We start from the raw sequence: 25,628 nt of genomic DNA, 5'->3' as shown, positions 1-25,628 counted from the left end.
TAAAATAAACAAAAAATGAAAATATAAAAGAAGGTTATAGGGAATTGAAATAATTTTAAGATTTATTACGTTGTTAGAATTAAATTAGAAAAAGTAATTTGAGTTTAATTATTTCTTTTAATTTAATTAAAAAAAATTATAATATTAAAATTATAAAAAAAGTATTAGTGATATTTTTAATAAAAAATATTTTTAATGATTGTATTAATAATAATATTGATATTAATAATATAAATGATATTAATGATATTAATAATATAAATGATATTAATAATATAAATGATATTAATAATATAAATGATATTAATAATATTAATAATATAAATGATATTAATACTTGATCCTGCCGGTTGACTCGAACGCAAGAGTCTTGCCACGTCAATGGTTTCTCCTTCTGGATCGGCTTTGCACCACGTTAGCTTCCGTCCTTCGCACCTCGATTCTCCTCAAGAACCTGAAAAAGACAGAGTGGCGCCGCTGCGGCCGATCGCGCTCCGACGCTCAAGTCAGTGACGGAATCACCAAAAATCTAAGAGAGGAAAGCTAAAACTCAAGGAACCGTGCAAATGCTCTCTCAGCGTACTCAAGTGTTCTCAAAGCGTAAAGAAGTGTTCTAAACGCGCGTACCTCAGAAGTTCGTTAGAATTCCTTATATACCTGTGCATTTTCTCACGGTTACACCTCTGGACACGTGGCTCGCATCCAGCTGTACACGTGTCACCATCTGGAGCGTCCTCTACTTGAGCGTCACTTCTACTCTTCAGGCTGTTCGACTAAGTTACCCATGCAAGGAGTAACTCGGTGCATAGCTGCCTTGGAGCGCGATCTCTTCTAGTGGCGAGCACGGGCGTCACCATGCACACCTTCTCTGTGGTCTCGCCTGCCGCTATCACGATCTGCATTACTTGCTCATCGTGCATGTTCTGGTAAACTGTTCCCCTGCCTTAACCTCTGGCTAGGGAATGATCATCTGATAACTTCGTCCTTCGTACTCGTACCCTTTGAAGGCCCTGAGCAAGCCTTCCTGATCTTTCGGCGATGTCCCCCTCTCGGCGATTTCTGACCACTTGGTCGCCTAAGCTCACATATGGCGACTAAGATACAAGCCTGGTGACCGCCGGTTAGATATGCTAGAGATCGGAGAACGCCAACTTAACAATTGGCGATTACACAGACTTCCGACGTACTTCCCTTCTGTCAGCCAGGCGTTCCGCTCGCCACGCCTATATTATCGCTTGCTGCCACGTCACCACTTCCGACTACCTGGTCGGTACAATACTATTAATAATATAAATGATATTAATAATATAAATGATATTAATAATATAAATAAGTATAATAAAAATCATAATATGACAAAAGAACTTGTGTAGTGTAGTGGTTAAAGTTTCTTTGTTCATTAAATGACTTACTTTCAAGTCTCATCCAATCTTAATACATAAATTGTAAATTATTTTATTTAATGTTTTAATATTTTATTTTGTTATATATTTATATTAGAAAAGGTTAATGCTTTTATATTTAATATATAGTATCATAATATATTAAAAAAGAGTAATAGTATGATTATTATAAAAGTTTTCGTATATAAACATACATAATGATAAAATATTTCAAACCATAATTCAATTGAAATATAATGGATTATATTCATATCCAAGTCTTGGAAAAGTCAGTGAGATTGGTCACAACTCAGAATGTTCCCTATTCATACTACTATTTTTTCTTTTTCAGGTTTCAAAATAACCTTTAAACTAATTAAGACCTAAAAATAAGATTATATTGTTGCTCAACTTGCACACATATCAATAAAAAATTCCTATAAAATACACTAATTTTGTTTATTTACAACATTAACACAATTTACTATGCAAATGTTAAAATTCAATTCCAAAAAAATCAAACTATAGCGTCCTCTTGATTAATAACAACTAAACGAGTTTTGTTTTTTAAAAAAATCCAAATTCAATTTCTCATAACTGAATTCTGACTTTTCCACCATAAACTATGAATGTTTTTTATTGACTTATATATCACTCGGGAAAAAAAATCATTTTGTACTTGTATTAAACACAAATAGTTTCCATGCACTTTCATATTAATTAAAAAAAAAATCATTTTTAATTTTTTTATTAATTTTAAATAACTCTAAATGAAACCACTTTAATTGTATCTATGCATCTATGTACTTCTTTCCATTACTTTCATTCTTCTTCAGCTAGAGTATTTGAGATAACATTTCTATCATTTGAATGTGTGCGAGAGAGTTGAAAAGAAAAATAGTTGCATTTGACATTTTCTAGTGCGAAAATATTTTTTAGTTTTATACTCCATTTTTCTACAACGCTGGTTTTATTTATAATTTTTGTAGCTTCCAAAAAACAATAAACAAACAAAAACACATTTACAATCAATAAAAATATCACAAAACTTATCTCAATAACAAACGTTTACCACCAATTATTACAAACAACCATCACCAAGACAACACACTTTTTACAATCCTCATAATAGTATTGTTGTAATTAAAATAAGTATGGAGGTGTTGGGGGGCAAATTTGCTCTTTTAAATTTATATATATATTGAATGATGCGATTTTCGAAAGAAAAAAAAGAATTCAATAAATGGTAACTTCCTGGAAAATAATAAATTGTTTCCCATATATGTAGTTAAGTCTTGGCCACAGAAAGAAAAATCCCACATTAGAGTTCTCATTTCCCAAATGAATCAGTCAACAATGGTTTGCTTCACCTCAAAAATTTCAGTTCTTCTGCTACTCTTGCTATCTGCAATGGTATTGCAGGAAGGCAATTGTAGCACGCATAGTTGCAATAAAAAGGATCAATCTGCCTTGTTAATCTTCAAACACGATGTGGTAGACCCTTCCAACTACCTCTCCTCTTGGTCCAATGAACAAGATTGTTGTGCATGGAAAGGAGTCCAGTGTGATAATGTGACAGGCAGAGTTACAACACTTGATCTGAGCAACCAATACTTGGAAGGTGAAATCAACCTATCTCTGCTTCAAATTCAGTTTCTGACTTTTTTGAACTTGAGTTGCAATAGCTTTACAGGTCTAAGTCTTAGAAACTCCAACTACCAATCACTAGTCAAACCCTCTAATGCTTATGCTAACTTCTCTAGCCTTAAGTACCTGGACTTGTCCTTTAATGAAGATCTGCAGTTGGATAATCTTAAATGGCTTTCTCATCTTTCTTCATTGCAATTGCTCAATCTCAGTGCAATTAATCTTGGAAGTGAAACAAACTGGCTTCAAACTATGGCCATGCATCCTTCTCTTTTGGAGTTGAGATTGTCAATGTGTCATCTAAACAATATCAGCCATTCTGTCATGTTCGTGAATTTTACTTCACTAGTGACTCTTGACCTGTCTCAGAACTATTTCCACTCCAATTTGCCTTATTGGTTGTTTAATATTAGTAGTGACATCTCTCATATTGATCTTAGCTCCAATGGTTTGAGGGGCCAAATACCCAAGAGCTTGTAATCTTCGAAAGCTTAAATCTTTAAGATTGGATGACAATGAACTTAAGGGACCTATTCCAGACTGGTTACGGAAACATGAACATCTGCAGCATCTTAATCTATCTGAGAACCTGTTTAATGGTTCCTTTCCTTCAAGTCTAGGAAATCTCTCATCCTTGACACAATTAGGAGTTAACTCTGATTCATTGAGTGGTAATCTTCCAAACAGCATTGGCCAGCTCTTTAACTTGAGGAGTTTATACATTGGAGGATCCCTGTCAGGAGTTCTATCGGAAAAGCATTTTTTCAAACTCTTCAATTTAGAATCACTTGTCTTGCTTTCAGCTTTTTCGTTTGATTTGGATCCCAACTGGATTCCTCCTTTTCAGCTCCATGAAATTGACTTGAGAAATACAATTCTAGGTCCAACTTTTCCAGAATGGCTATACACACAGAAGACACTAGAAACTCTGGATGTTTCTTCCACGGGAATTACATCCATAAACTCAGACAGGGTTTGGAGCTTTTTAGCCAGTGTCAGAGCAATTAGATTGTCCAAGAACAAAATTAGTGCTGATTTATCAAATGTCACTCTAAATTCTGAATATATAACTATGAACCACAATAATTTCACAGGAGGGCTACCACTTATATCTACAAATGTGTACTATTTAGATCTATCTCATAATTTCCTGTCTGGACCCATTTCCCCTTTATTGTGCTCTAAATTGGGAAGGGAAATGAATACATTGTATTACTTGGATGTATCACATAATCTTTTGACTGGAGTAATTCCTGATTGTGGGGAGAATTGTAGAGATTTGGCTTTTCTTAAGATTCACAACAATAAATTAGGTGGTGAAATTCCTCCATCAGTGGATTTACACAAGAACAACTTGTCTGGTAATTCACTGGACATTTCAAACTTTAAGTCATTGGAATACTTCAACCTTGGAGAAAATAATTTTTCTGGGGTTGTACCAACAAGGATTCCAAAGAGCATTCAAGGGATGATATTGAGAGGCAATCATTTTAGTGGCAATATTCCAGCAGAACTATGTAGTTTTCCTTCCCTAAGACTACTAGATCTTGCACAAAATAAACTTTCTGGATCTATTCCTTCTTGTATATTCAAATATAGTTTCTTGGATGGTGCAAGAACAATAAAATATCATCCTCGGTTCAGTGTTGAATTCTTTTTGAGAGGTAGAGAGGTGGAGTTTCAAGGTGATTGGCTATTCGGAATTCTTGACCTTTCAACAAACAACCTGTCTGGAGAAATCCCACCAGAACTTTTTGACCTCACTCAGTTATGTGCTTTGAACTTGTCCAGAAATCACTTGGTGGGAAAGATATCAAGCAATATAGGTGGCATGAAAAATTTGGAGATCCTTGATCTCTCCAACAATCATCTTTCAGGGGAAATTCCTGCAGCCATCTCTAAAGTGAGTTTCTTATCATTGTTCAATCTATCATACAATGATTTCACTGGAGAAATCCCATCAAGGGGACAGCTTTTAACGTTCACTTCATGGAGCTATGTTGGGAATCCGAAACTTTGTGGACCTCCTCTTCTAACACATAACTGCTCTGAGGAAGTAGTAAATCATGATGAGGCACAGCAAGATGGATCAAACGATTCCCTAAATGACTCACTCTATATTGGGATGGGAGTTGGATATGTTACTGGCCTTGGCGGAGTTTTGTATTCTTTGCTCCTCAATAGACCATGGAGACACAAATATTTTGGGTTCCTGGATAATATTCTAGACTGGCTTTATGTGTTTGTAGCTCTCAAGTTAAATAAGCTTCGTGAGTTAAGAGCAAGTTCAAGGTGAAGTGAAGATCTTTTGCTTGAGATTTTGGAAAAGTGGTAATGACAAAAACTACTTTTAAATTACTCATTTTGTGTTTGGATGTACCTCAAGTTAAGTGCTTTTTCAAAATGGTAAGTGTTGTTTGACGTTTGGTTGTAATTTGGAACTATATGTATAATGTAATGGATTTTGTTTATTTGAATATTAATACAAAAAATAGTAATATTATTTGAGAATGTCTTGGTGTAATGATAAGGTTGCTATCTTGCTAACAAATTTAATATCTCAACTAAGTTGATCAAGAAGGCTATGGAAATGTCTACAGTGACATTTTTTATCTTATTAAATCCGTGGCTATTGAGGGAGCAGAAGAAGGTCCCTTACTAGAACAAAAATAGTTTGACTCATATTGAACTTTTATCAAGGTTAAACTATCAAAATCTTGTCTCACTGATTGAAGATTGTAATGAAGAAGAGGAGCCACCTATGTTTTGTATATCATCTTGCAACAAGTTTTATTTGAGATTAAGAATGTACACATCAATGAGAAAATAATATGTTCTGAATGAATCTGCTTAATGATTAGACATACCATAGCATAAGGTAAGCATTAATGTGAGTTTTAAGTCATATGTATGTTGTTTGTCTTGTTTTAGCCTTTTCTTATGTTGGTTCTTTCTGTTAATCTGATTTGGCGTATGTGACGTTGAGTTGATATATTTTATAACGTGATTTTAGGGTACAAAAGAAATGAATAATTTTTTCACTTTAAAACTAGGAATATTACACGATATATATATAAAGAGATAATAGTGCATGGTTTTGCATTCATACGTAGATGGGTCACCATGGTCGCGCCACTATGCTATGGAGCATGCTGGTGCAAGTGAGATTACAGTGCACCACTGCTAATGCCATCGCACGTTACGCGCGTATCGGTAAACTAGACCATGCTCGCAAGGTGTTCGACGAAACACCTCTCCCTCTCAGAACCATCTCTTCGTGGAACGCAATGGTAGCTGCGTACTTTGAAGCGCGCCAACCGCGCGAGGCCCTCTGCTTGTTCGAGAGAATGCCCCACAGAAATACCGTATCTTGGAACGGTCTCATCTCCGGCCACATCAAGAACGGAATGCTGCTTGAGGCGCGCAGGGTATTCGATGTAATGTCCGATCGCAACGTCGTTTCGTGGACTACTATGGTCCGTGGCTACGTGCGAAACGGCGATGTCGCTGAAGCGGAACGGCTCTTCTGGCAGATGCCCCACAAGAACGTGGTGTCGTGGACCGTTATGCTCGGCGGGTTGCTGCAAGAGGCTCGTATTGAGGATGCGCGCAAGCTGTTTGATATGATGCCTGAAAAGGATGTGGTAGCGGTTACCAACATGATTGGAGGGTATTGTGAGGAGGGTCGTTTGGAGGAGGCGCGTGCACTGTTTGATCAAATGCCGAAGAGGAATGTGGTTACTTGGACAGCCATGGTTTCCGGGTATGCAAGGAATGGGAGAGTGGATGTTGCGAGGAAGCTTTTTGAAGTGATGCCGCAGAGGAATGAGGTGTCTTGGACGGCTATGCTTACGGGTTATACTCATAGTGGGAGGATGAGAGAGGCTTCTAAGCTTTTTGAGATGATGCCGGTGAAGCTGGTTGTTGCTTGCAATGAGATGATCATGGGGTTTGGGCTTGGTGGTGAGGTGGATAAGGCGAGGCGTGTGTTTGAGGAAATGAAGGATAGGGATGATAGAACTTGGAGTGCCTTGATTAAGGTGTATGAGAGGAAAGGGTACGAGTTGGAAGCGTTGGGTTTGTTTCGGAGGATGCAGAGAGAAGGGGTTGCGCTGAATTTCCCTTCATTTATTAGTGTTCTTTCTGTGTGTGCCAGCCTGGCCAGTCTTGACCATGGTAAGCAAGTGCATGCCCAATTGGTGAGATTAGAATTTGATCAGGATTTATATGTTGCCTCAGTCTTACTTACAATGTATGTTAAATGTGGCGATCTTGTGAGAGCAAAACGTGTTTTTGACAGGTTTCCTTTGAAGGATGTAGTTATGTGGAACTCTATGATCACGGGTTATTCCCAGCATGGATTGGGGAAGGAAGCTTTGAATGTTTTCCATGACATGGGCTCCTCTGGAGTTCCACCAGATGATGTTACCTTCATCGGGGTTCTTTCAGCATGTAGCTATAGTGGCAAGGTGAAAGAAGGGCTTGAATTGTTTGAATCAATGAAATGCAAATATCAAGTGGAACCAGAAATTGAACACTATGCTTGCCTGGTTGATTTGCTAGGCCGAGCAGGCCAGGTTAATGATGCAATGAAACTCGTTGAAAAGATGCCAATGGAACCTGATGCTATTGTTTGGGGTGCATTGTTGGGAGCATGCAGAACTCATATGAATCTGGATTTGGCTCAAATTGCAGTTGATAAACTTGCACAGCTAGAACCTAAAAATGCTGGACCTTACGTCTTGCTTTCAAATATGTATGCGTCTAGAGGAAGATGGGAAGATGTTGAAGTCCTTAGGAAGAAAATAAAATCTAGGAGTGTTATCAAATTGCCTGGTTGTAGTTGGATTGAGGTGGAGAAAAAGGTACATATGTTCACCGGGGGAGACAGCAAGGGCCACCCTGAGCTGCCTGTTATCATGAAAATGTTGGAGAAGTTAGGTGGATTGTTGAGAGAAGCTGGGTACTGTCCTGATGGTAGCTTTGTCCTTCACGATGTGGATGAGGAAGAGAAGACACATAGCTTGGGTTATCATAGTGAAAAGCTAGCTGTAGCATATGGACTCCTAAAAGTGCCTAAAGGAATGCCAATTAGAGTTATGAAAAATTTGCGGGTTTGTGGTGATTGCCATTCGGCAATTAAATTAATTGCAAAAGTTACTGGAAGGGAGATCATTTTGAGGGATGCTAATAGATTTCATCATTTTAAGGATGGTCACTGTTCTTGCAAGGACTATTGGTGATTCCTTGAAGCTCATATGACCAAAAATTTGAAGTTATTGGAATAGAGGGTCTTTGTCCCTGAGCTTGATGGGGTTGGATATCATGTACTTCGGTGGTCAGTATTTTACAATCAAATGGAAGCTCCTCAGTACAAATTGCAAGTGTAACATACATAAGTGAGTATTATTGTACATTCTGCTGACAGCTTCATTTGGGATTTATCATTAAAGGATGAGACCCAAAGCTTATACTGTTTTCAGTCTCAAACATTTGTATTATGTTAGAATAGATAGAAAGAAGCATCCACTTTCAAAGAATTGGCACTTCAATGATACCAATTGCTGTCAATTTTAGTGGCTCGACTAAAGCAGTCCAAGGAGGTTATGGTATGGTTTTAAACTATTATGGATATGCTCTGACTCATATACCCCATAGGCCATAACTAGAGTTGTATTTCAGGTGCTTTTGATGGGGATACAACCTATATCACAATGTAACAACATTAATTGCAAGGTAATCATTTAGCAGCACCGGAAACCACTTGATACTCTATTTTATCCCTCTACTTTTTATCCATATCAGATTTTAAGGGATAATTCTAGTGGCTGTAGATAAAAACATTATTAATTTCCTTACCGAAACAGAATATTTTCTCCTATCTTCACTCTTAAAAGCAATTATTGAAGCAATGTAAAACTATCAATGTCCTGTTTGTTTAGATACAAAGGTGTGCTTCAAAGAGTTAACTCATGATTTACCAGATTTTATTTTATATTTTGACAGAGATGTATAAGAAAACTCTAATTGATAAATGTCTCCAGTGTTTATTGCATATCACCCAATCTAATCCAAACAGATAGGATTAATTTTTCAATTGCAGATGATGGATGAATTTTTCAATTGTAGATGATGGATGAAATCAAACTCAACTCAATCCAATCTAATTTATAGTATAATCTAATTCATTATACTATAAATTGTATAATGAATTTTATATGTTGAACTCAAAAGTCAAATCAGCCAAACCAAAATAATTAAATGGTCTATTGATATTACTAACAATATTTGGTTTACTCTAAATAAATATTTTTAAAATAATTAATTATTTAAACATTAAATAATATATTCTATTTAAAAATATGTATTCTAACAAATCTAATAGAAATATTTCAAAATTGCAAATTTTAACAATAAATTAATTAAAAAATATATAATTCAATTGAATCTAATAAAAAATTAATTGTAACTTTAGACTATTTTTATAGGTTGGTCCTACATGTCCTAAACATTACCTTCAACTATGTGTGAAATAGTAAGACAATTTCTTTCTTGTGTGATATCAATTTGAAATTGAATCTATTTAAATTTGTATCTTATCATCTTTTAAAATTTTCAGAATTATCTTTTATTATGGATTTAAAAATCCATAATTAAAAAATACAATTTAAAAATTAAAATCTCATTTAAAAGAAATCTAAAATGCAAAAATACAATTCGGAAAAAAAAATCATAACATAAAATACAAAAATATATTTCAAAAATTTGAAAGTATTTTTTTTATACACATAATTTTATTTAATATCATTTTCATATTTTACAATATATTTTTATTATTTTAGTAACAAATCGAGTGTAGGTTGAAATTGAGGTTGGAATAAGAATTTGGCTCTTTATATTAATAGGTGAAAATAATTTAATTTAGTTTGTTTTGTTGACATAGTATCTAAGTGCTGAAATCTAATAATTGGCCCCAATAAGTCAAAGATGCAAATGTTTGTCTACTTCCACCTTTTAAGCACTAACTCATTCTAAGATACCTTTTATTTAATTATAATTTGTGCCACAAATTTCATAATTTAATCAAATTAATTAAGAGTACAATGATAACAAACTTTTATTTATTAAAAAATTGTCACTGACACCATTATTAAAAGCATCACCATCTTTCATTTTCAAAGTTAGTACAATTTTTATTATTATTTTATCACCACATAAGCACACGCTTAAACTAATGTTAATAAATAGATATATTTTTTTAAATAAGTTTATTTCAGAACTAAAAATTAGAAGAAGAAAAATTAAAAGTAAAATTTGACTGTTGTTTCTTTTAAAAAATTTAAACTTACTACTAAAAGTCATCAAGGATAAATATAAATTAGATACATTAAATGTGATCTCTGATTGCATTTTTTAAACATGTGATTTAATTTTAAGTTAATATTACTTAATTTCACACACATATATAAATATTATATATATATATATATATATTAAGAAAACAGAATACTTTGTTATTTATAGTTATCCATTAATGAAACTCAAAACTTTAATATCCACATTCACTGTAGGTTACTTAAACTTTTGAAAATTCTTTAATTACCTCTTTAAATTAAAAACAAAAATAAAAATCCACTTTTATTTTTATTATTTTAAAATATGCACTTTATCAAAACACAAGTGTTAATTTTAGTTCTTATAAAATTTAAGAAATTAAACAATTTTATTTCGTATTTAGCATATATTATTTAATTATTTTTACTGTATATACTATTTAAATGTTAAAAAATCATTTACGTCTAAGAAATTATAATTTGTTGTTAAACTTTTTTATTATATGGATTCACATTTTTTCTAATTTCTTATTTTTATAAGTAATTAATTAAAAATAGAAAAATAAAATAATTGAAAGGTATATCATTTTTAAAAAATAGTATTAAAATATTATGTAGCAATTTTTTTAAAATTAATTATTTTAAAATAAATAAAAATTAATTTATTAATTGTTTTATTAAATAAATAAATTATTTATTTATTAAGTAATAAAAGTGTTCAATTAAAAAATCAAACTAAAATCTTTATTTATGAGTAAACATGCATAACATTATTTAAAAAGTAACTAAATCATGAAATGTACAATTAAATTTATATAGAACCCAAATTAGATAATAATGATAAAAGAATAAATTTAAGCCAAAAAAATATAGTTCAGTTTTTATTTTTTACTTTGTTAATTATTTATCAGAATTAGTTTATTACGGTTTGAAATTCAAAAATATTATAACCATTTTATTAATTTTAGATACTCAATTAAAATATCATAAAAGAAGAAAATCAAAAAAAAAATTGTAAATTTAAAATATTGTTAAGAATTGTTAAATAGTTCAGAAAACTACTGTTTATTAGATCTTTATTGAAACTAGCGAAAAAAATGAATATTTATATTTTTATTAAATTAATATATATATATATATATATTATAAATAAATAATTAAAATATATATAATTTTATAAAAATAATATTAAAAAATTACATAGTAATTATTGTAAAATATTATTTAATTATCTATTTTATTAAATAAATAGATTATTTTTTATTTATTTGAAGGTAAAATTGTTACATTAAAAATAAATATACATAACTTTTATAGTTTTTTAAATAATATTTTTCATTTTGTAGATATTTTGATTATACAAGTAGTCAAACGATTTTCAAATATTAACAAAAAACGGTTTTCAAGTATCAAAATTTGTTAGATGAAAGAATATATAGAGATAAATATCCTGGTGTTAATTTTATATATTATTGATTAATGTTATAGATATTTAAAAGGGGAAAAAAATCACCGTCACATTAATCATAGACCAAATAAACCATTTTATTTCCCCAAATTATGTTTTGTTTCGAGTTTCGAAACCGTTGATTTTCCCCTTTTGCCATATTGTGGATGCCAAATGTGTTCAAACTTCATGTTCAACTGACGTCAGCATTGATTTATGGGTGCGCAAAGTCCCTGGTTTTGTGCCCCAAATCCCCTTTTGCTTTTTTCTCAAATTCCAATCAATAATCAAATTAGGGTTTTCAAAAAGTCTTCTCCTTTTTTTCTCGTTCTGTGCCTCTTTGATTCCCCTCCGGAGCAATCACTGTAGCAGGTATGTCCCCTTTAACTATTCAATTCCAATTTCAATTTTTTTTCTTCAAAGATAGCAATTCTTTTATGTCTCCTAAATTTTGTGTTTTAATTGGGTTTTTGAGTTATGTTGTTTTGATATCAACAGGTGGATTGATCACGAGGGGTAAACCCATACCGAATTCTGACTTCTTGCATTTCGGGTGTCTTTTCAAATTGCATTCTTTCTGGAATTTGGTATCAATTGTATTTTCTGAATTGAGCTCATGGAATAGAAGCATATGGGGTTGTAGTTGTAGTCTCAGGATTTTGATTTGGGGCTTGTGGTTTAAAGAAGTTGCTCTTTCAGATACTGGGTATTTTTGCACATGGCTCCAAATCTGAGGCTAAGATTATGTTTTCCCTTGTTGTTTTTGTTGCTGAGTTTTCTCTTGAATTCAAATGGTGAATTGGATCATCAGGTTTCACATAAGGTCATAGCTGCTCCTCATAAAGATGTAGGAACTAATGTAATTGATGGCACTGGTGTGGAGAATGCTTTTAATTTTGAGAATGACAATGGTGCGGTGGGTAGTAGGAAAGGTGCAAGTAATAAGGTTTCAGTTTCAACTGTTGCGTTGTTTACCCTGGCGATGGCAGCTGCCACTGGTTTAGGTGCTGTGCCCTTCTTCTTTGTGGAGCTTGATCCGCAGTGGGCTGGATTATGCAATGGAATGGCTGCAGGTGTCATGTTGGCTGCGAGCTTTGATCTAATACAGGAAGGCCAGGAGTATGGTGCTGGAAATTGGGTTGTCACTGGGATTCTAGCTGGTGGAATCTTTATTTGGCTATGTAAGAAGGTGATGATGGTTCTCCTTGTATCCGTGCCACTACTTTTCTCTATTTTTTAAAAGAAGTAGCTTGGTGTTACAGTTTTTCTCCAGCCCTACTTCTATGCACTATACTGTCTTATTCCTCAATGTTTAATTGCTTGAGTTGTACATGGTTGAACTGGATAAGCTTCACATCCACAACTGTAAGATAAAAATAAAAATTGTCTTTGGGACTTCTTATCTTATTCACGTCACTTGTACAAGTCAGCTGTATTGATTTTTAAGTGAACATTCGTCTGATCTTTTACTTCAAAAATGTTAGCAAAGTTGATGAATTGATCATTTAATATAAGTATTATGTATAGTGCTCCTCTTCTTTATTTTGCTCACCTGGGATGCATTTTTGTTGTATAGTTCTTAAATTTACTCTACAAATATTTCTTAGTTTTTTAACTTCCTCACTTGTGTCTTACTTAATCTCTTGGGTTTTGATTTCAGTTTCTTGAGCAATATGGGGAAGTAAGCATGTTGGATTTAAAAGGTGCTGACGCGGCCAAAGTTGTTCTTGTTATTGGAATAATGACTCTCCATTCTTTTGGGGAGGGATCTGGGGTTGGAGTCTCATTTGCTGGCTCAAAGGGTTTTACTCAAGGCCTGTTGGTAACTTTGGCTATTGCAGTACACAACATTCCAGAAGGATTAGCCGTTAGCATGGTGCTTGCATCAAGGGGTGTCTCTCCGCAGAATGCTATGTTATGGAGCATAATTACATCTTTACCCCAGGTAATTCTTAGTTTGAGATTTTAATGATCTTAAATTGTCAAGAGGAAAATTATTATGACTTTAGTTAGCATATCGCTTTGAAGGTTTTTATGAGTTGTACACTATAATTTTGCAATCCCTTCTGCTCATTGTTGTAAACCCCATGCTCATATTATCCTTTGAAATAAAGTTGTGATTGGATGGGTCTCAGTTGCTCAACTCTGTTTTGATACACTTTTAATCTGATTGAAGTGATGTGTTATATGTTGCATTGCATGATTAGACCAGAACAGGTAGTAGTGCTTTCCACCACTTATTAGTTATGCCATTCAACTTAAGAGGTCTACTCTATCTTTGTACTATCACAGAAAATTGTTATACGTAATTAAATCACATCCCTTGTGAAATTGCTTTTGCCATGGTGCCAAGTTGCAATGCTGGTGGGCATCTAATGAAGCTTAGTATTACTTTTAGTCCTTGAGAACATTAAATTTTAATATGCCTGATATAGATAGATTGCTTTATTAGTGGATGAAATATTGTTTTGTTTTTTGCCTTAGGCTAGTGTGTAGACTAATTAAGTCTTTTTATTAAGTCTATGTTGCATACTCTAGCTAGACACTTGTACTTGCGGCATCTTAGTATGTTTGCTTTGCTGAACTCAGCAATAGAAAAGTTATCATATTGAACAATAACAATTCTTTAGGCCACTAGATTTAAGCTTGCAATTGCTGTCTTTTTTTACCTTATCACCGTAAGATCTTATACTTTATGTTAATGCAGCCCATTGTAGCAGTTCCTTCTTTTATTTGTGCTGATGCATTCAGTAAGTTTCTTCCTTTCTGTACGGGATTTGCTGCTGGATGCATGATTTGGATGGTTGTTGCGGAAGTGCTTCCTGATGCTTTCAAGGTTATTTCCAATTAATCCAAATATATTATGATATTTTCTTCTCCTGCAGCTTTCTGAAGACTAAAATTCTTTGCTTTCAATTGCTATTTATTTCAACTTTTTGGCTTTTTATCATGGATAAACTCCCAAAACATAAGCTATTAGGCGGAGGCTGATGAATGGCTTTTAATCTACAACCCCTAATGTTCAAGCCACCTTAGCATGTGCTGTAATTTTATTTTACTTTATTATTAGCAATGGGTGTGACTAGTATTAAACCATTCACCATTGTTTTACCATGTTAAAATAGAACAAAAAAGGAAGAAAACCCAGGGAAATTGATGTGAAATAATGGATTGTGGATTGAAATTATGGGGATTTAGATAAAGGGGAAGAGATTAAGAGAAAAGAGAGATTAAATTATAATGCATTACAATGAGATGTATTCTCAAAACCTAGATCACTAACCCTCAATTTATTTTAATCATAATTCTACATAAACAAGAAACAGATCATAAGGCAAGGAAATATGGGAGGAATGACTTGGTGGAGGAAAAGGATTAGTCCAAATAAAGGAAGAGAACACCGTATATAAATACTAAAGGAAGAGTCTTTAATTTTTGTTGAACTGTTTTTCTTTTGAGAAAAAATTGTGTTTTCAGAGATATATATATGTAACATTATTTTCTTCTCTTTTTGGATTATAGGAAGCCTCAGCTTCACAGGTTGCATCAGCTGCAACCCTTTCTGTAGCATTTATGGAAGCTCTCAGCACCGTCTTTCAAAATTTCAGTCATGACTACAAGTGAGTTTGTATTAGATTGCAAAATATTAATCATTCATGCTCTGTTGCTAAATTGAAAAATGTAGATATATTCAGAATGTTACACTTGTTTATTATTCTGTTACAGATTTCTTTTCCCTAAATTTCGATTTTCTTGTTACAGCGCTGAGGATGCTTCTGGCTTTTTTGTTTCATTACTTTTTGGTCTTGGCCCTTTACTTGGAGGAATTATTCTGGTTGTATTTGCTCTTGCATTGCATCTTCAGCATGCTCTCCTCATGGGCACTGCATGTGGTATTGCTTTTGTTCTTGGTGCCTGGCGACCAATACAACTTATTTTGTCTTCAAAATTGGGATTTATTCCCATTTTGTTACTCCTCGCAATGGGGGCTGCTTTCATCCAGGTTTCTACATCTGGTGTATTGAAGATGGCAGCATCCAAGAAGGCCTCAGTCAATGACTTGCCTACACTCACTGGTTTCCCACTCAGTGTTCACACCCTTCAATCATTCATATCATGTGGTGCAGTAGCCTTCCATGCCTTAGCTGAAGGACTTGCATTGGGAGTGGCGGCACCAAAAGCATATGGACTCGGTCGTCACATGGTCCTTCCAGTCTCTCTACATGGCCTTCCTCGAGGTGCAGCTGTGGCCAGCTGCATATTTGGAGCCACTGATAGCTGGCATGGTTCCCTTGCAACAGCTGCCATAATTGGATTTATGGGTCCAATATCAGCAATAGGAGCTATTCTTACTGGTATTGACTACAGTGGCCTTGATCACATAATGGTTATTGCCTGTGGTGGATTAATCCCTAGCTTTGGAAATGTAGTAAAGAGAGCTCTAAGTTTGGATAAGAGGAAGAGCACCAGTGGCCTCATTATGGGTATTGGGTTTGCTACTTTATGTCTAACATTCACTAGGTTGGTTTGTTTACATACACCTTACTGCAATTCTGCCCCAGAGGCTGTCAGATAAAGAGTCTTATGCTGCCTTTCCTGCATCATCTATTGTTACTGTTCTTCTAACAGTCCTATACATTTCTGTAATTCATATCCCAAAACAGGGTTGCTCTAATTTGAGGAGACCCTTGGTAAAGAAACTAGAAGAACAATTTGAAATTGGAAATTCCCTAAGAGGGAAAAGGAAGGCAGATTTACTAGTGACCATTGTTTTCACATAGAACATCTCCGTGTGTCATGTTTTAGTATTTACTTGTATAGGTAGTTTTATACATGATCTAAATTTCCCGAACCATGTAAAACTATTGAGAACTGCAACAGAGGTTATTTATTTTAAATTTCGGCTGGTTATGTACAAAATATAAACTATACTTTACAATGTCATTGACCTTTAAGTTCTTTAATATTTTGTAGCTTAGGAACATTTACCACATAGTTGTATTAGTTAAGTTTTGAAAACGGTATGTGATAACTTTTGAAGTATTTTTATGTTCGATCCAAATTATGGTCGCGTTTGTGTCTGAATCTATGTAAAATATATATTTAAACCTATTTGTTTAGTGGTGGAAACCTTGCATCCTTAAAATCTTCTAATAGTTTTATAAAATCTTAATATTTCTTTCCTTTAAAACCCTAAGCATTCTGTAGTTGTTGAAACCTCTTAAATTATTTATTAATCATTTCAATTATTTGTTATGGTGTGCCATGAAAAGCCAAGAACTTTGTCTAATTCCTTAAGCTTCATACTAAGTTAATGAAGGGGTGGGTAACATTACTGAAAATGTAAACACGATGAATGGGGAGGAATATATGAGGGCAACTTTTATAAATAAAGATAGAGAAGAGAGAACAGTAATGGAGACATAGAGAGGGATTGTGCTCTGAATTAAGAAGATGATTGTAAATGTGTACTTTGGAGAAACATGTCCTCACTATACTTGGTAAGCTTTTTAGTATTAGACTTCTTCACTTATTTCTAACCATAATTATAATATTTATGTGTTTACAACATGATCAATTGAGTAAGGTCTTCTTTTCTTTTGGTTGTATGTTATACAAAAACATCAAATTGAAGAGTTTATAAAACATTAATTCTATATTTATGCAAAAAAATATTAATTTAATGTCTAAAAAATTATCTAATTGAATAGTTTCACAAAAATAATTATTAATTGACTTATAAATGGAATAAGTTATGAACATTTTGCATGACAATTTGACTAACTTGGGCAAAGAATTATATAGATGGTGTGTCATTTAGCAAAAGAAAATAAATTAGAACAGGGTCATTTTTACCCTTTAGTATCTATGAAATGACTAATTAAATGCTTTGGATAAAGATGGGATGTTTTTCTTGTGTCGTGGTCACTTTCTTTTATTATTTATTATCATTTGTGGAAATATTAAGTTTAGAATTTTGTTTTGTTCCCTTTGTTATTAGTATAGAATTTTCTTAGCTTTTTTTTTTAATTCTTTTATTTTTTTTTTCTCTGCATGGAAGATTAAATAAGTAATTTCAACTCTCCATTTCAATCCTTACGTATACTTAAATCTAGACAGAACAAACCCATTTTAGGCTCTCTTTTTGTAGAGGATAGTCATTTTAGGTTAAAGTTCAATAATCCCAAATTAAAATTATATAAAAAAAGTGTTAGATGAAATTTCAACATAACTTTTATTTGATTTTAATTATATACTCAACAAGAAAATATAAAAAATAAATTTTATAAGTACGAGGTCTATCATATATATTTCATCTCATAAAATGATGATACATATTCACGTGAATAAATGCTTTATTCTAACTATATAATTGTCTGCTTCTAAAACGACTACAACGGTGTCGTCACGGAATAGAACTAAAAAAATTGAATTCTATTCGATAACGACAGCTAAACGTGGTCGTTTTGGGAAATAAGCAACACAACACACATTTGGGACGGTGGCGTTGTTGATCTCCGGCCACCACCGAGTCGTTACACTAAACCCATTAACAATATAATAGAAGTTGTTCTTCATAAGCTATTACCTAGTCACCTTCGCATCTCTTTCTCCAACTTAGTATGCATTTTGACCTTTCTTTGGCTGCTTTTCACTGTTAGCCTTCAACCCCAAACCACTGTCACCACAAAAACTCATCAGTAACCAAATTATGAATCTCGAAACTATAAAAGCATGATGAGGGGAGAAGATTACCCGGAGATTTTGTGGTAAGCCCACTGAGCAAAAGACTCGGACTTTTCGGCCACAGATGGACCGGGGGCATCAGCAGTGGGTGCGGCGGCGTCATCAGTTGACGCGGCGGAGTCCTTGGCCTTGTCTTCTTTGGTTTTGGCCCAGGTCGTTCCAATGCAGACGGCAAAGCACACCACCACGACAAACAACTTCATCTGGGTTTTCATGTTTTTTATTCTTGGAATTTATTCAAAAGGTTGTCTTTTATTTTTTTTATTTTGTTTCTTTTGTTTGTTGCTGTGAAATTGATTTCGTGAATGTGTATTTATATGTGTATGTGTAGTGAGAAATAGGTTCATATGTTGCTACTAATGGTGCGTGGTGATCGCATCAATGAACACTTTTTTTTTTCTTTTTTTTTTTTATGGAGGAGAATGTTTTAAGGAACACCAAAAGTTTTTCTACAAACAAATTCACATAAATAGCTTTCTATTAAAAAATAATCTAAAATATTAATAAAAATAAGTTTCTATTGTTATCTTGTTGACTAAGCACTAGCCTTTGGAATTTCTAACAGATTAATGAGAATTCATATGAAAAATTCTATCCTCTGGTTTGTCTGGTTCCTGAGGTTGGAAAAAAAAAATTATTTGGATGATTGGGATGGATTTGACATTGACATTGGTTCAAAACTTATACTCATTATTCTTAAAATTCTTTTGCAATTTTAACTCTGGTGATGATAAACTTTTAAAACACATACTTTTATCTTTTTTATTTGATTTTTAATTCTTTTACAACTTAAGAAATTTATTTAATTATTACAATTAAACATTAATCTAACGTAATTATATTATATAAACAAAAACTCGTATTATTATAAATTTAACTAGTTATTGTAATTATATTTTAACTTTTTATTATTAAATTTAACAAATAATATTTTCACATAAGTACAAATATATATAATTTTTCATTAATTCTTCTAATATCAACCTTTTTTCCAAATGACAAGTTTTTTAGAATTGATTTCTTGGATTGCACTATTTATTGTTTAATTTTCTAGATACCACAATTTTTGTTGATGGTAAGAATTCACTTATCAGAAACCCCGAATTCTTAGCTTTGTTTCTTATTTTTTTTGAAAAAAAAAATTCAAAATTTAGTTTTTGGAGAGTCAAATTTTGGTAGTTTTTTTTTATAATGAACATGAGCGGAGAAAGTTGATGGTATCAAGATGCGGTTTTTCAAAAATATAATTCCAACTTTCAATTTTCGATTCTAATGTAGGAAAGTTTATCTGAAATTAATTATGTGGTAACTAGATTTTTGGATGGTATTTTAGATTTTTTTTATTTCTTAGAAATAAATGGGAAATAAATTTGTAAACATAGTTTTATAATAAAATTAAAATTAGCTTAAATTATAATTAATAAATTATAATGTTGGTATCAGAACAAATTATTGGTGCTTTGTTTTAAAAAGATATCAAAATAAATAATAACAAAAATTAAATAAGTAATAAACAATTATGAAAAAAGGGGAAGTTATATTTTCTAAAATCGAATTTCAATGTTAAACATTTTTTTACTATTTATAATAAAAATATATTCTCAGAATTTGACTCCCGAAAATTAATTATGATAAACAAAATTTCGAAAATAAAAAACAGTTGAAACCTAATTCTCACTAAACAGAAATGTTGTTATCTAAAAAATTAAAATCAAATAGTGTTATATAGGAAATTAATTCCCAAAAACGTGTAATTTGCCGACAAAAATCCCTAATCCATCTAGACAACTATTTTTCTTTTAGATTGGCAAATTAAACATTCTCAACAAATCACATTTTACCAAGCTTCCCACGCAGAGAATTTAAAGCAAAAAAAATACCAAACTTTGTAATAGAATTTTTTTTCATACTTGAAAACAAGCTTTCTGGAAATTATACAAGTTTTCTAAAAATAAGAAAGTAACATAGTATTTTTTATTTAAATATATAATTCATTATCACATTAAATGGTTTAACAATTAACTTTTTATTCAATTTAAGAAGGTTGGATTCTCCCTTTTCCGAAAGTGTTTTTTCTGAAAAAAAATTCAAAACCCATTTCCGAAAAAATATTGTTTTCTGAAAATGTTATTTATTTATTAAAAGATCAACCAAAACAAGATATTTTTGGCAACTTTGTGAAAAGAAGTGACTGAAAAAAGATGAAGTTTTAATACCAGATGCTTCACCACTAATCCATTAGAACAATAACAAAATAATCATCAAAACAAAGGAATATGATTATCATAATCCTCTTGGTTTTATTTAGCCAATGGCCCAAACTAGATCTATGGTACTTTTACAAGGATGGAAGCTGAATAAAACGACAAGAAAAGTCTAAATAGTTTTATGTTTTTGAAAGGGAGGGGGTCCAAATACATGGCCAAGACTACTTTGGCATGTCATTCTTGTTGTTTCAGGTAACAGTTTCAACAACATGAAAGCAGCAAATGCCATAAACTGGTCTCAAATCTCAATATCCCTGTTTTTCATTTATTTGGTGCTGTCAGAACTCTTATCACATACCTTAGCACACCCCTACACGCAATTTCAGAAAACAAAAAACCTTACCTTCTCCAACTCCAACTCCAACAACCCTCTAGCCAAAGCAAAAGACAAAACTCCCTCAAACAAGCCAAAGAGAGTTATGTCATCATCACTTTGATGGTGTTGTCGACTGATTCTGCAACCCCTCTTCTCTCTCAGACTCCACCTTCTCTTTCTCAGAAATCAAAGCAACCTCAACCTCCTTCTGCTCCCCAACACTCTGTGCCCCGGTTAACCTTGCCAACACCACAAAGGACATGCCCCCAAGAACATTGTTCACACACCTCAGCACCAACACTGAGGACTTGAATGCCAAGGGGTTAAGCACTCTCTCCAGCATGAACTCTACACCATTCAGAGTCTGGTATCTCAGGTTGCTGCTCACCCCCATGTGACCTGCCCAAGTGAGAGAATTCAAGAGGGTAGGAGGGGCTTTGTTAGGGGTCTCAAAGGTTGGATCCATCTTCTTCCTTATCTTGATCAACCCATTGGAAAGTGTGGTTCCAACCAGTCCAGCACCAAAACCAACTACAGCGAAAATGGTCCCTTTGTACACCAAGGTTCCCAACCTATGCAGAAGGGTATAAGCACCAGGCTCAAACATGTGACTCTTGGGGCATGAGGCAAAGAGGCCAGGTACGGTGGATGCTGATGATGTCAGGGTAGGTGCCAACAGATACATTAGAGTGAAATTGAGGATAGCCCCAACAACCAAAGTTGAAAAGACAAAGTCAAGTTCATTCAACCCAAAATTAGGCCTTGAAGCCATGTCACCTAAAACACAAGCACTCACACCAACCAGCTCCTCCATCAAAACCTTGAAAGGAAATTGTGGATCAGCAGCAACCCTTGATCTCCACCCATTCAGAAAGAGACCCAAAATCCCAAAAGAAGAATCTTTGGAATCTCCGTCATCACCCCCCCCACCACCACCACCACTGCCACCCCGCCCGACCCCATCTCCGCCGTCCCCTCCGGCGAAGGAAAGCCTCAACCTTTGAGGAAAATGAGGTAAATTGGTGAGATACAGAGGACGATTCTGAAGCTTAGGCGATGGAGATGCCAATGATGGGAAAGAAAGTGCTTGTTGTTGACCAGAGAGTGGAGACAAACCCAACATACCCATGGCAGCCATTTGACCTGTAAAAGATGAAAAATCAAAGAAAAAAAAACTTTGGAAGATCAAACGAATGAATCTTGCCTCATTTATTCATGATCACAGCAGCAGATCATTCATAACCATGAGAAGAGGAATATACATAAAAAAAAATATGAACTTTGAAAACAAAATCAGATTTTTCAAAGAGTGCTGCGATCAGTAGGTCTTACCTGGATCTGGAAGGTGGTTTGGTGAGAGAATAAATGATGGCAGCTGAACAGAATGAGAAGAACAAAGCTTAAACCTTCAGCGAAAACCCCCTTTTTAATTAGGTAATAGTTGAAGAAATTAGAAGTAAGAGACAGCACACCACATTAGGGTAATTTATTTCTTATTGGAATTTGGAGTGAAGCAGGGTTTGTGAAATGGGAAAATCACTTTTATACTTCGATTTGTACAAGAAAACATAAATTAGTAATAAAGTGTATATGTTTTTTTTTATGTTCTTTTTAGGATATAGAATACATATTCTTTTTAATTTGAAATAGTGGAATAAGAGTAAATACTGCAAACTTATTTCTTTTGTAAATTTTCTTAATTTTTATAATAGTTATTTTTAAAATTGCATTAATAACTACTTTTGGTTAATTATTAATATAAAAGAGTATACTCATATATAAAATTTAAACTTATGTAATAAAAATAAAATCCATTTTCCATACATTTTTATTTTCAGATAAGATTATACAGTTTATAAACTATAATTATCTTAAAATAATTTTTAAATTAATATTATTATAAAAACAGTAATTTTAACCTTCACGATATTTTATATTTAAATAATAGTGTAAAATATATTTTGTATCATTGATGTATTTGAACTATATTTATAAATTTATATTATTATTATGGCTAAAAACATATTTAAATCAAGATTAAAATATACGAATATGAATAAAGTAAAACTATTTTTGTGTGATTTATTAAAACATAGTATATTGGGACTTGAGATGATACAAATATGCTTAATTATGTTTCATTTTTTAGTAACTATAACATTTACTCTCTTATTTAATATTTTGAGAGTATATTCAACTCTTTAATCTTAAATTTTTGTAATTAAGTTTTTCAATTATTTTATTTTTTTCACTTTTAATTCATTATAAATATCTAAAAATAATCTCGAAGAGATAGGAGATACTGTGAGAGAAAAGATAAAAAAAAAAAACTCTTATTAACTCATATTACTTATTATATTTCCAATAAAAAAAATAGAAGGGGGTTAAAGGTATTTCCATTAAAAGAAATTGTAAAGTGATTTGAGGTATGATTATGAAAGCAATAAAATGAAGATAATACTTATTGGCAGTTGAAAACAAATTGATGACACTACAACAATCTCAAAATACAGACTAAATTGATAAATGTTTGGACATATATATGTTTATAAGATAAAATTTGATATTATAGAAAGAAAATGGAAAACCTTATTTGTGGGGTTGGTGGAATAAGTGAAAAAGATGTTTGGTTCTATAGATTTAGAGAGGTTATGAGAAAGAGAAAGACTACATTTTCCAATCTTCTATGGTATAGAGATATTGTAGAAGATATCACGTAAACTTAGATACAGTAGAGGGTATCACGTAAACTTTAATAATTTTATTCACATACTTCATGCGATCACTACAAAATTATATATATATATATATATATATTATCACTATTTTTAAATCATACATTATTTTTAAAATATATTAATTATTCAAATTATTAATAATATTAATTATTTTTATTATTATTATAATTATTAATATAATTATATATACAATATACAAAATTAATATATTAAATATTACAAAAAATTATGAAACAAAAATATTTAATAATACTATTAATAACAACGTATAATTATAAATAATGAAAATAATAAAATAAAATTATAATATTAAAAAACATATATAATTATATAAATAAAAAATATGTATAATTATTATTATTATTTTTATAAATTTTAATATATTTAATAATATTATTTCAATTAAATACAAAATTATTTTGTATCATATTTTTATTTTCATTAAAAATTAATGACAATTATGGTATTATATATTACAAAAACTTAATTAACTCAAAATTACAAAAAGAAAATATCATAATTCATTATTTAAATATTTTTTAATAACAAAGATAAATTTGTAAACTTACATTTTATATTTTTAAAATAATTTTTAAATTTTCTACCAATTATCAAATCATTCACAAACTTCAATAAATCATCCTGACAAATCCACTGTAACATCTCTCAATCTAAACAATCTCACACATTCTCAAATTCTCACAAATTCATTTTTTTTCCCTCTCCCACGAATCTATTATACAATCCAAACACAACCTAAAATTGAGTACATAAGTGTAGACACACTTTTGAAGTTTAGATATGGATTCTTATGATGGAAATACTATAAACACCATTTTCTAGTAAAAAATAAGGAAGAAAAGGCATAAATCATTCTCCAAATCTTCACTAAATATAAAGTATTGGAGTTCATCAAACTTTATTCAAACCATAAACAAATAAGATATTTATTATTTTCTTATAATTACATTACCACATATATATATATATATTCATTTTATAATTGATAATATATTTTTATTTACTACATGTCTATATAATCCATTATACATATTTCATAATTGATTAAGTCAAATTCATCATATTATATTTTTTGAAAGGATACAATTGATTATTTCTTTACATGTTTCATTATGTCCCTTTTTTTAAAAATAACAATGTCTAATACATGATGCATTTTTTATATGTAACTTGTATGTTTAATTTTATTTTATTTTTTAAAGGCAATTTGATACTAGCTGGAATTATATGATTATAGTCTATATTTTATTCTTTTAAATGGATACAATTATTTCCAAACATTATGCTTTCTTCATTTTATTTTTTCAAAAAAAACACTACTTTTCACTTTAATTTTCTTTTCTTTTCTTTTGTTTCATTTTTACATTAAGGATATTTTTATTTCAAAAGTCATAATATAGATTTTTTAATTTACTTTGTGGATTCCACTATTGACTTTGTAAAGCAGAAATGCAATAATAAGATAAGGAATTTGGCAACCGCGACTCTAAACAACGTGCTTCAGGTGATTTTTGGTTTATTCGTAACAATAATATTTTTAGTTTTTCAAACATTGGGTTGACACATAGATTAAGTATATTTCATAGTATATTATTATGAATAGATTTTATAAAATTAAATTAAATTAAGTTTAAAGTTTATTTTTAATATAATATTAGAATAATTTAAAAATATATTCCAACAAAAGTCTATCAACAACATAAGTATATAATATCATGTAAGAGTTGAT

The 25,628-nt window shown here is 31.8% G+C and overlaps 3 protein-coding genes and 1 pseudogene across 5 annotated transcripts; 3 read left to right on the top strand and 1 right to left on the bottom strand.

The window, feature by feature from the left end:
* Positions 1-2,714: 2,714 nt before the first annotated feature.
* On the top strand, positions 2,715-5,482 carry LOC137827152 (receptor-like protein EIX2; annotated as a pseudogene).
* A 225-nt stretch (positions 5,483-5,707) lies between these two features.
* LOC137824070 (pentatricopeptide repeat-containing protein At1g56690, mitochondrial) lies at positions 5,708-8,903 on the top strand. Of its 3 annotated transcripts, none has more exons than XM_090293647.1 (2): positions 5,708-5,907; positions 6,143-8,903. In XM_090293647.1, the coding sequence occupies exon 2, from the start codon at positions 6,143-6,145 to the stop codon at positions 8,270-8,272; it is 2,130 nt and encodes a 709-aa protein (XP_090149773.1). In that variant the 5' UTR covers positions 5,708-5,907; the 3' UTR covers positions 8,273-8,903. The 3 variants fall into 3 exon arrangements, with proteins under 3 accessions (XP_090149773.1, XP_068485615.1, XP_090149774.1); XM_068629514.2 differs by lacking the exon at positions 5,708-5,907 and having other exon boundaries at positions 6,034-8,638; positions 8,712-8,903; XM_090293648.1 differs by lacking the exon at positions 5,708-5,907 and having other exon boundaries at positions 6,049-7,205; positions 7,330-7,755.
* Positions 8,904-11,857: 2,954 nt separating this feature from the next.
* On the top strand, positions 11,858-16,774 carry LOC137824123 (ZIP metal ion transporter family). Its single transcript, XM_068629582.2, has 6 exons — positions 11,858-12,182; positions 12,309-12,999; positions 13,471-13,755; positions 14,518-14,646; positions 15,333-15,430; positions 15,573-16,774. The coding sequence occupies exons 2-6, from the start codon at positions 12,529-12,531 to the stop codon at positions 16,384-16,386; spliced, it is 1,797 nt and encodes a 598-aa protein (XP_068485683.1). The 5' UTR covers positions 11,858-12,182; positions 12,309-12,528; the 3' UTR covers positions 16,387-16,774.
* A 4,038-nt stretch (positions 16,775-20,812) lies between these two features.
* LOC137824231 (protein RETICULATA-RELATED 2, chloroplastic) lies at positions 20,813-22,657 on the bottom strand. The gene is made up of 2 exons (XM_068629768.1): positions 22,473-22,657; positions 20,813-22,283 (listed from the first exon to the last, which is right to left on the bottom strand). Exon 2 carries the CDS (start codon positions 22,276-22,278, stop codon positions 21,253-21,255), a length of 1,026 nt encoding a protein of 341 aa, XP_068485869.1. The 5' UTR covers positions 22,279-22,283; positions 22,473-22,657; the 3' UTR covers positions 20,813-21,252.
* Between the last annotated feature and the right edge of the window lie 2,971 nt (positions 22,658-25,628).

The sequence above is a fragment of the Phaseolus vulgaris genome, chromosome 8, assembly GCF_051622355.1.
Source record: "Phaseolus vulgaris cultivar YP4 chromosome 8, ASM5162235v1, whole genome shotgun sequence".
NCBI classification, from domain to species: domain Eukaryota; kingdom Viridiplantae; phylum Streptophyta; class Magnoliopsida; order Fabales; family Fabaceae; genus Phaseolus; species Phaseolus vulgaris.
Note: the sequence above shows the minus strand (reverse complement) of the source record. Positions and strands in the feature narration are given on the sequence as shown.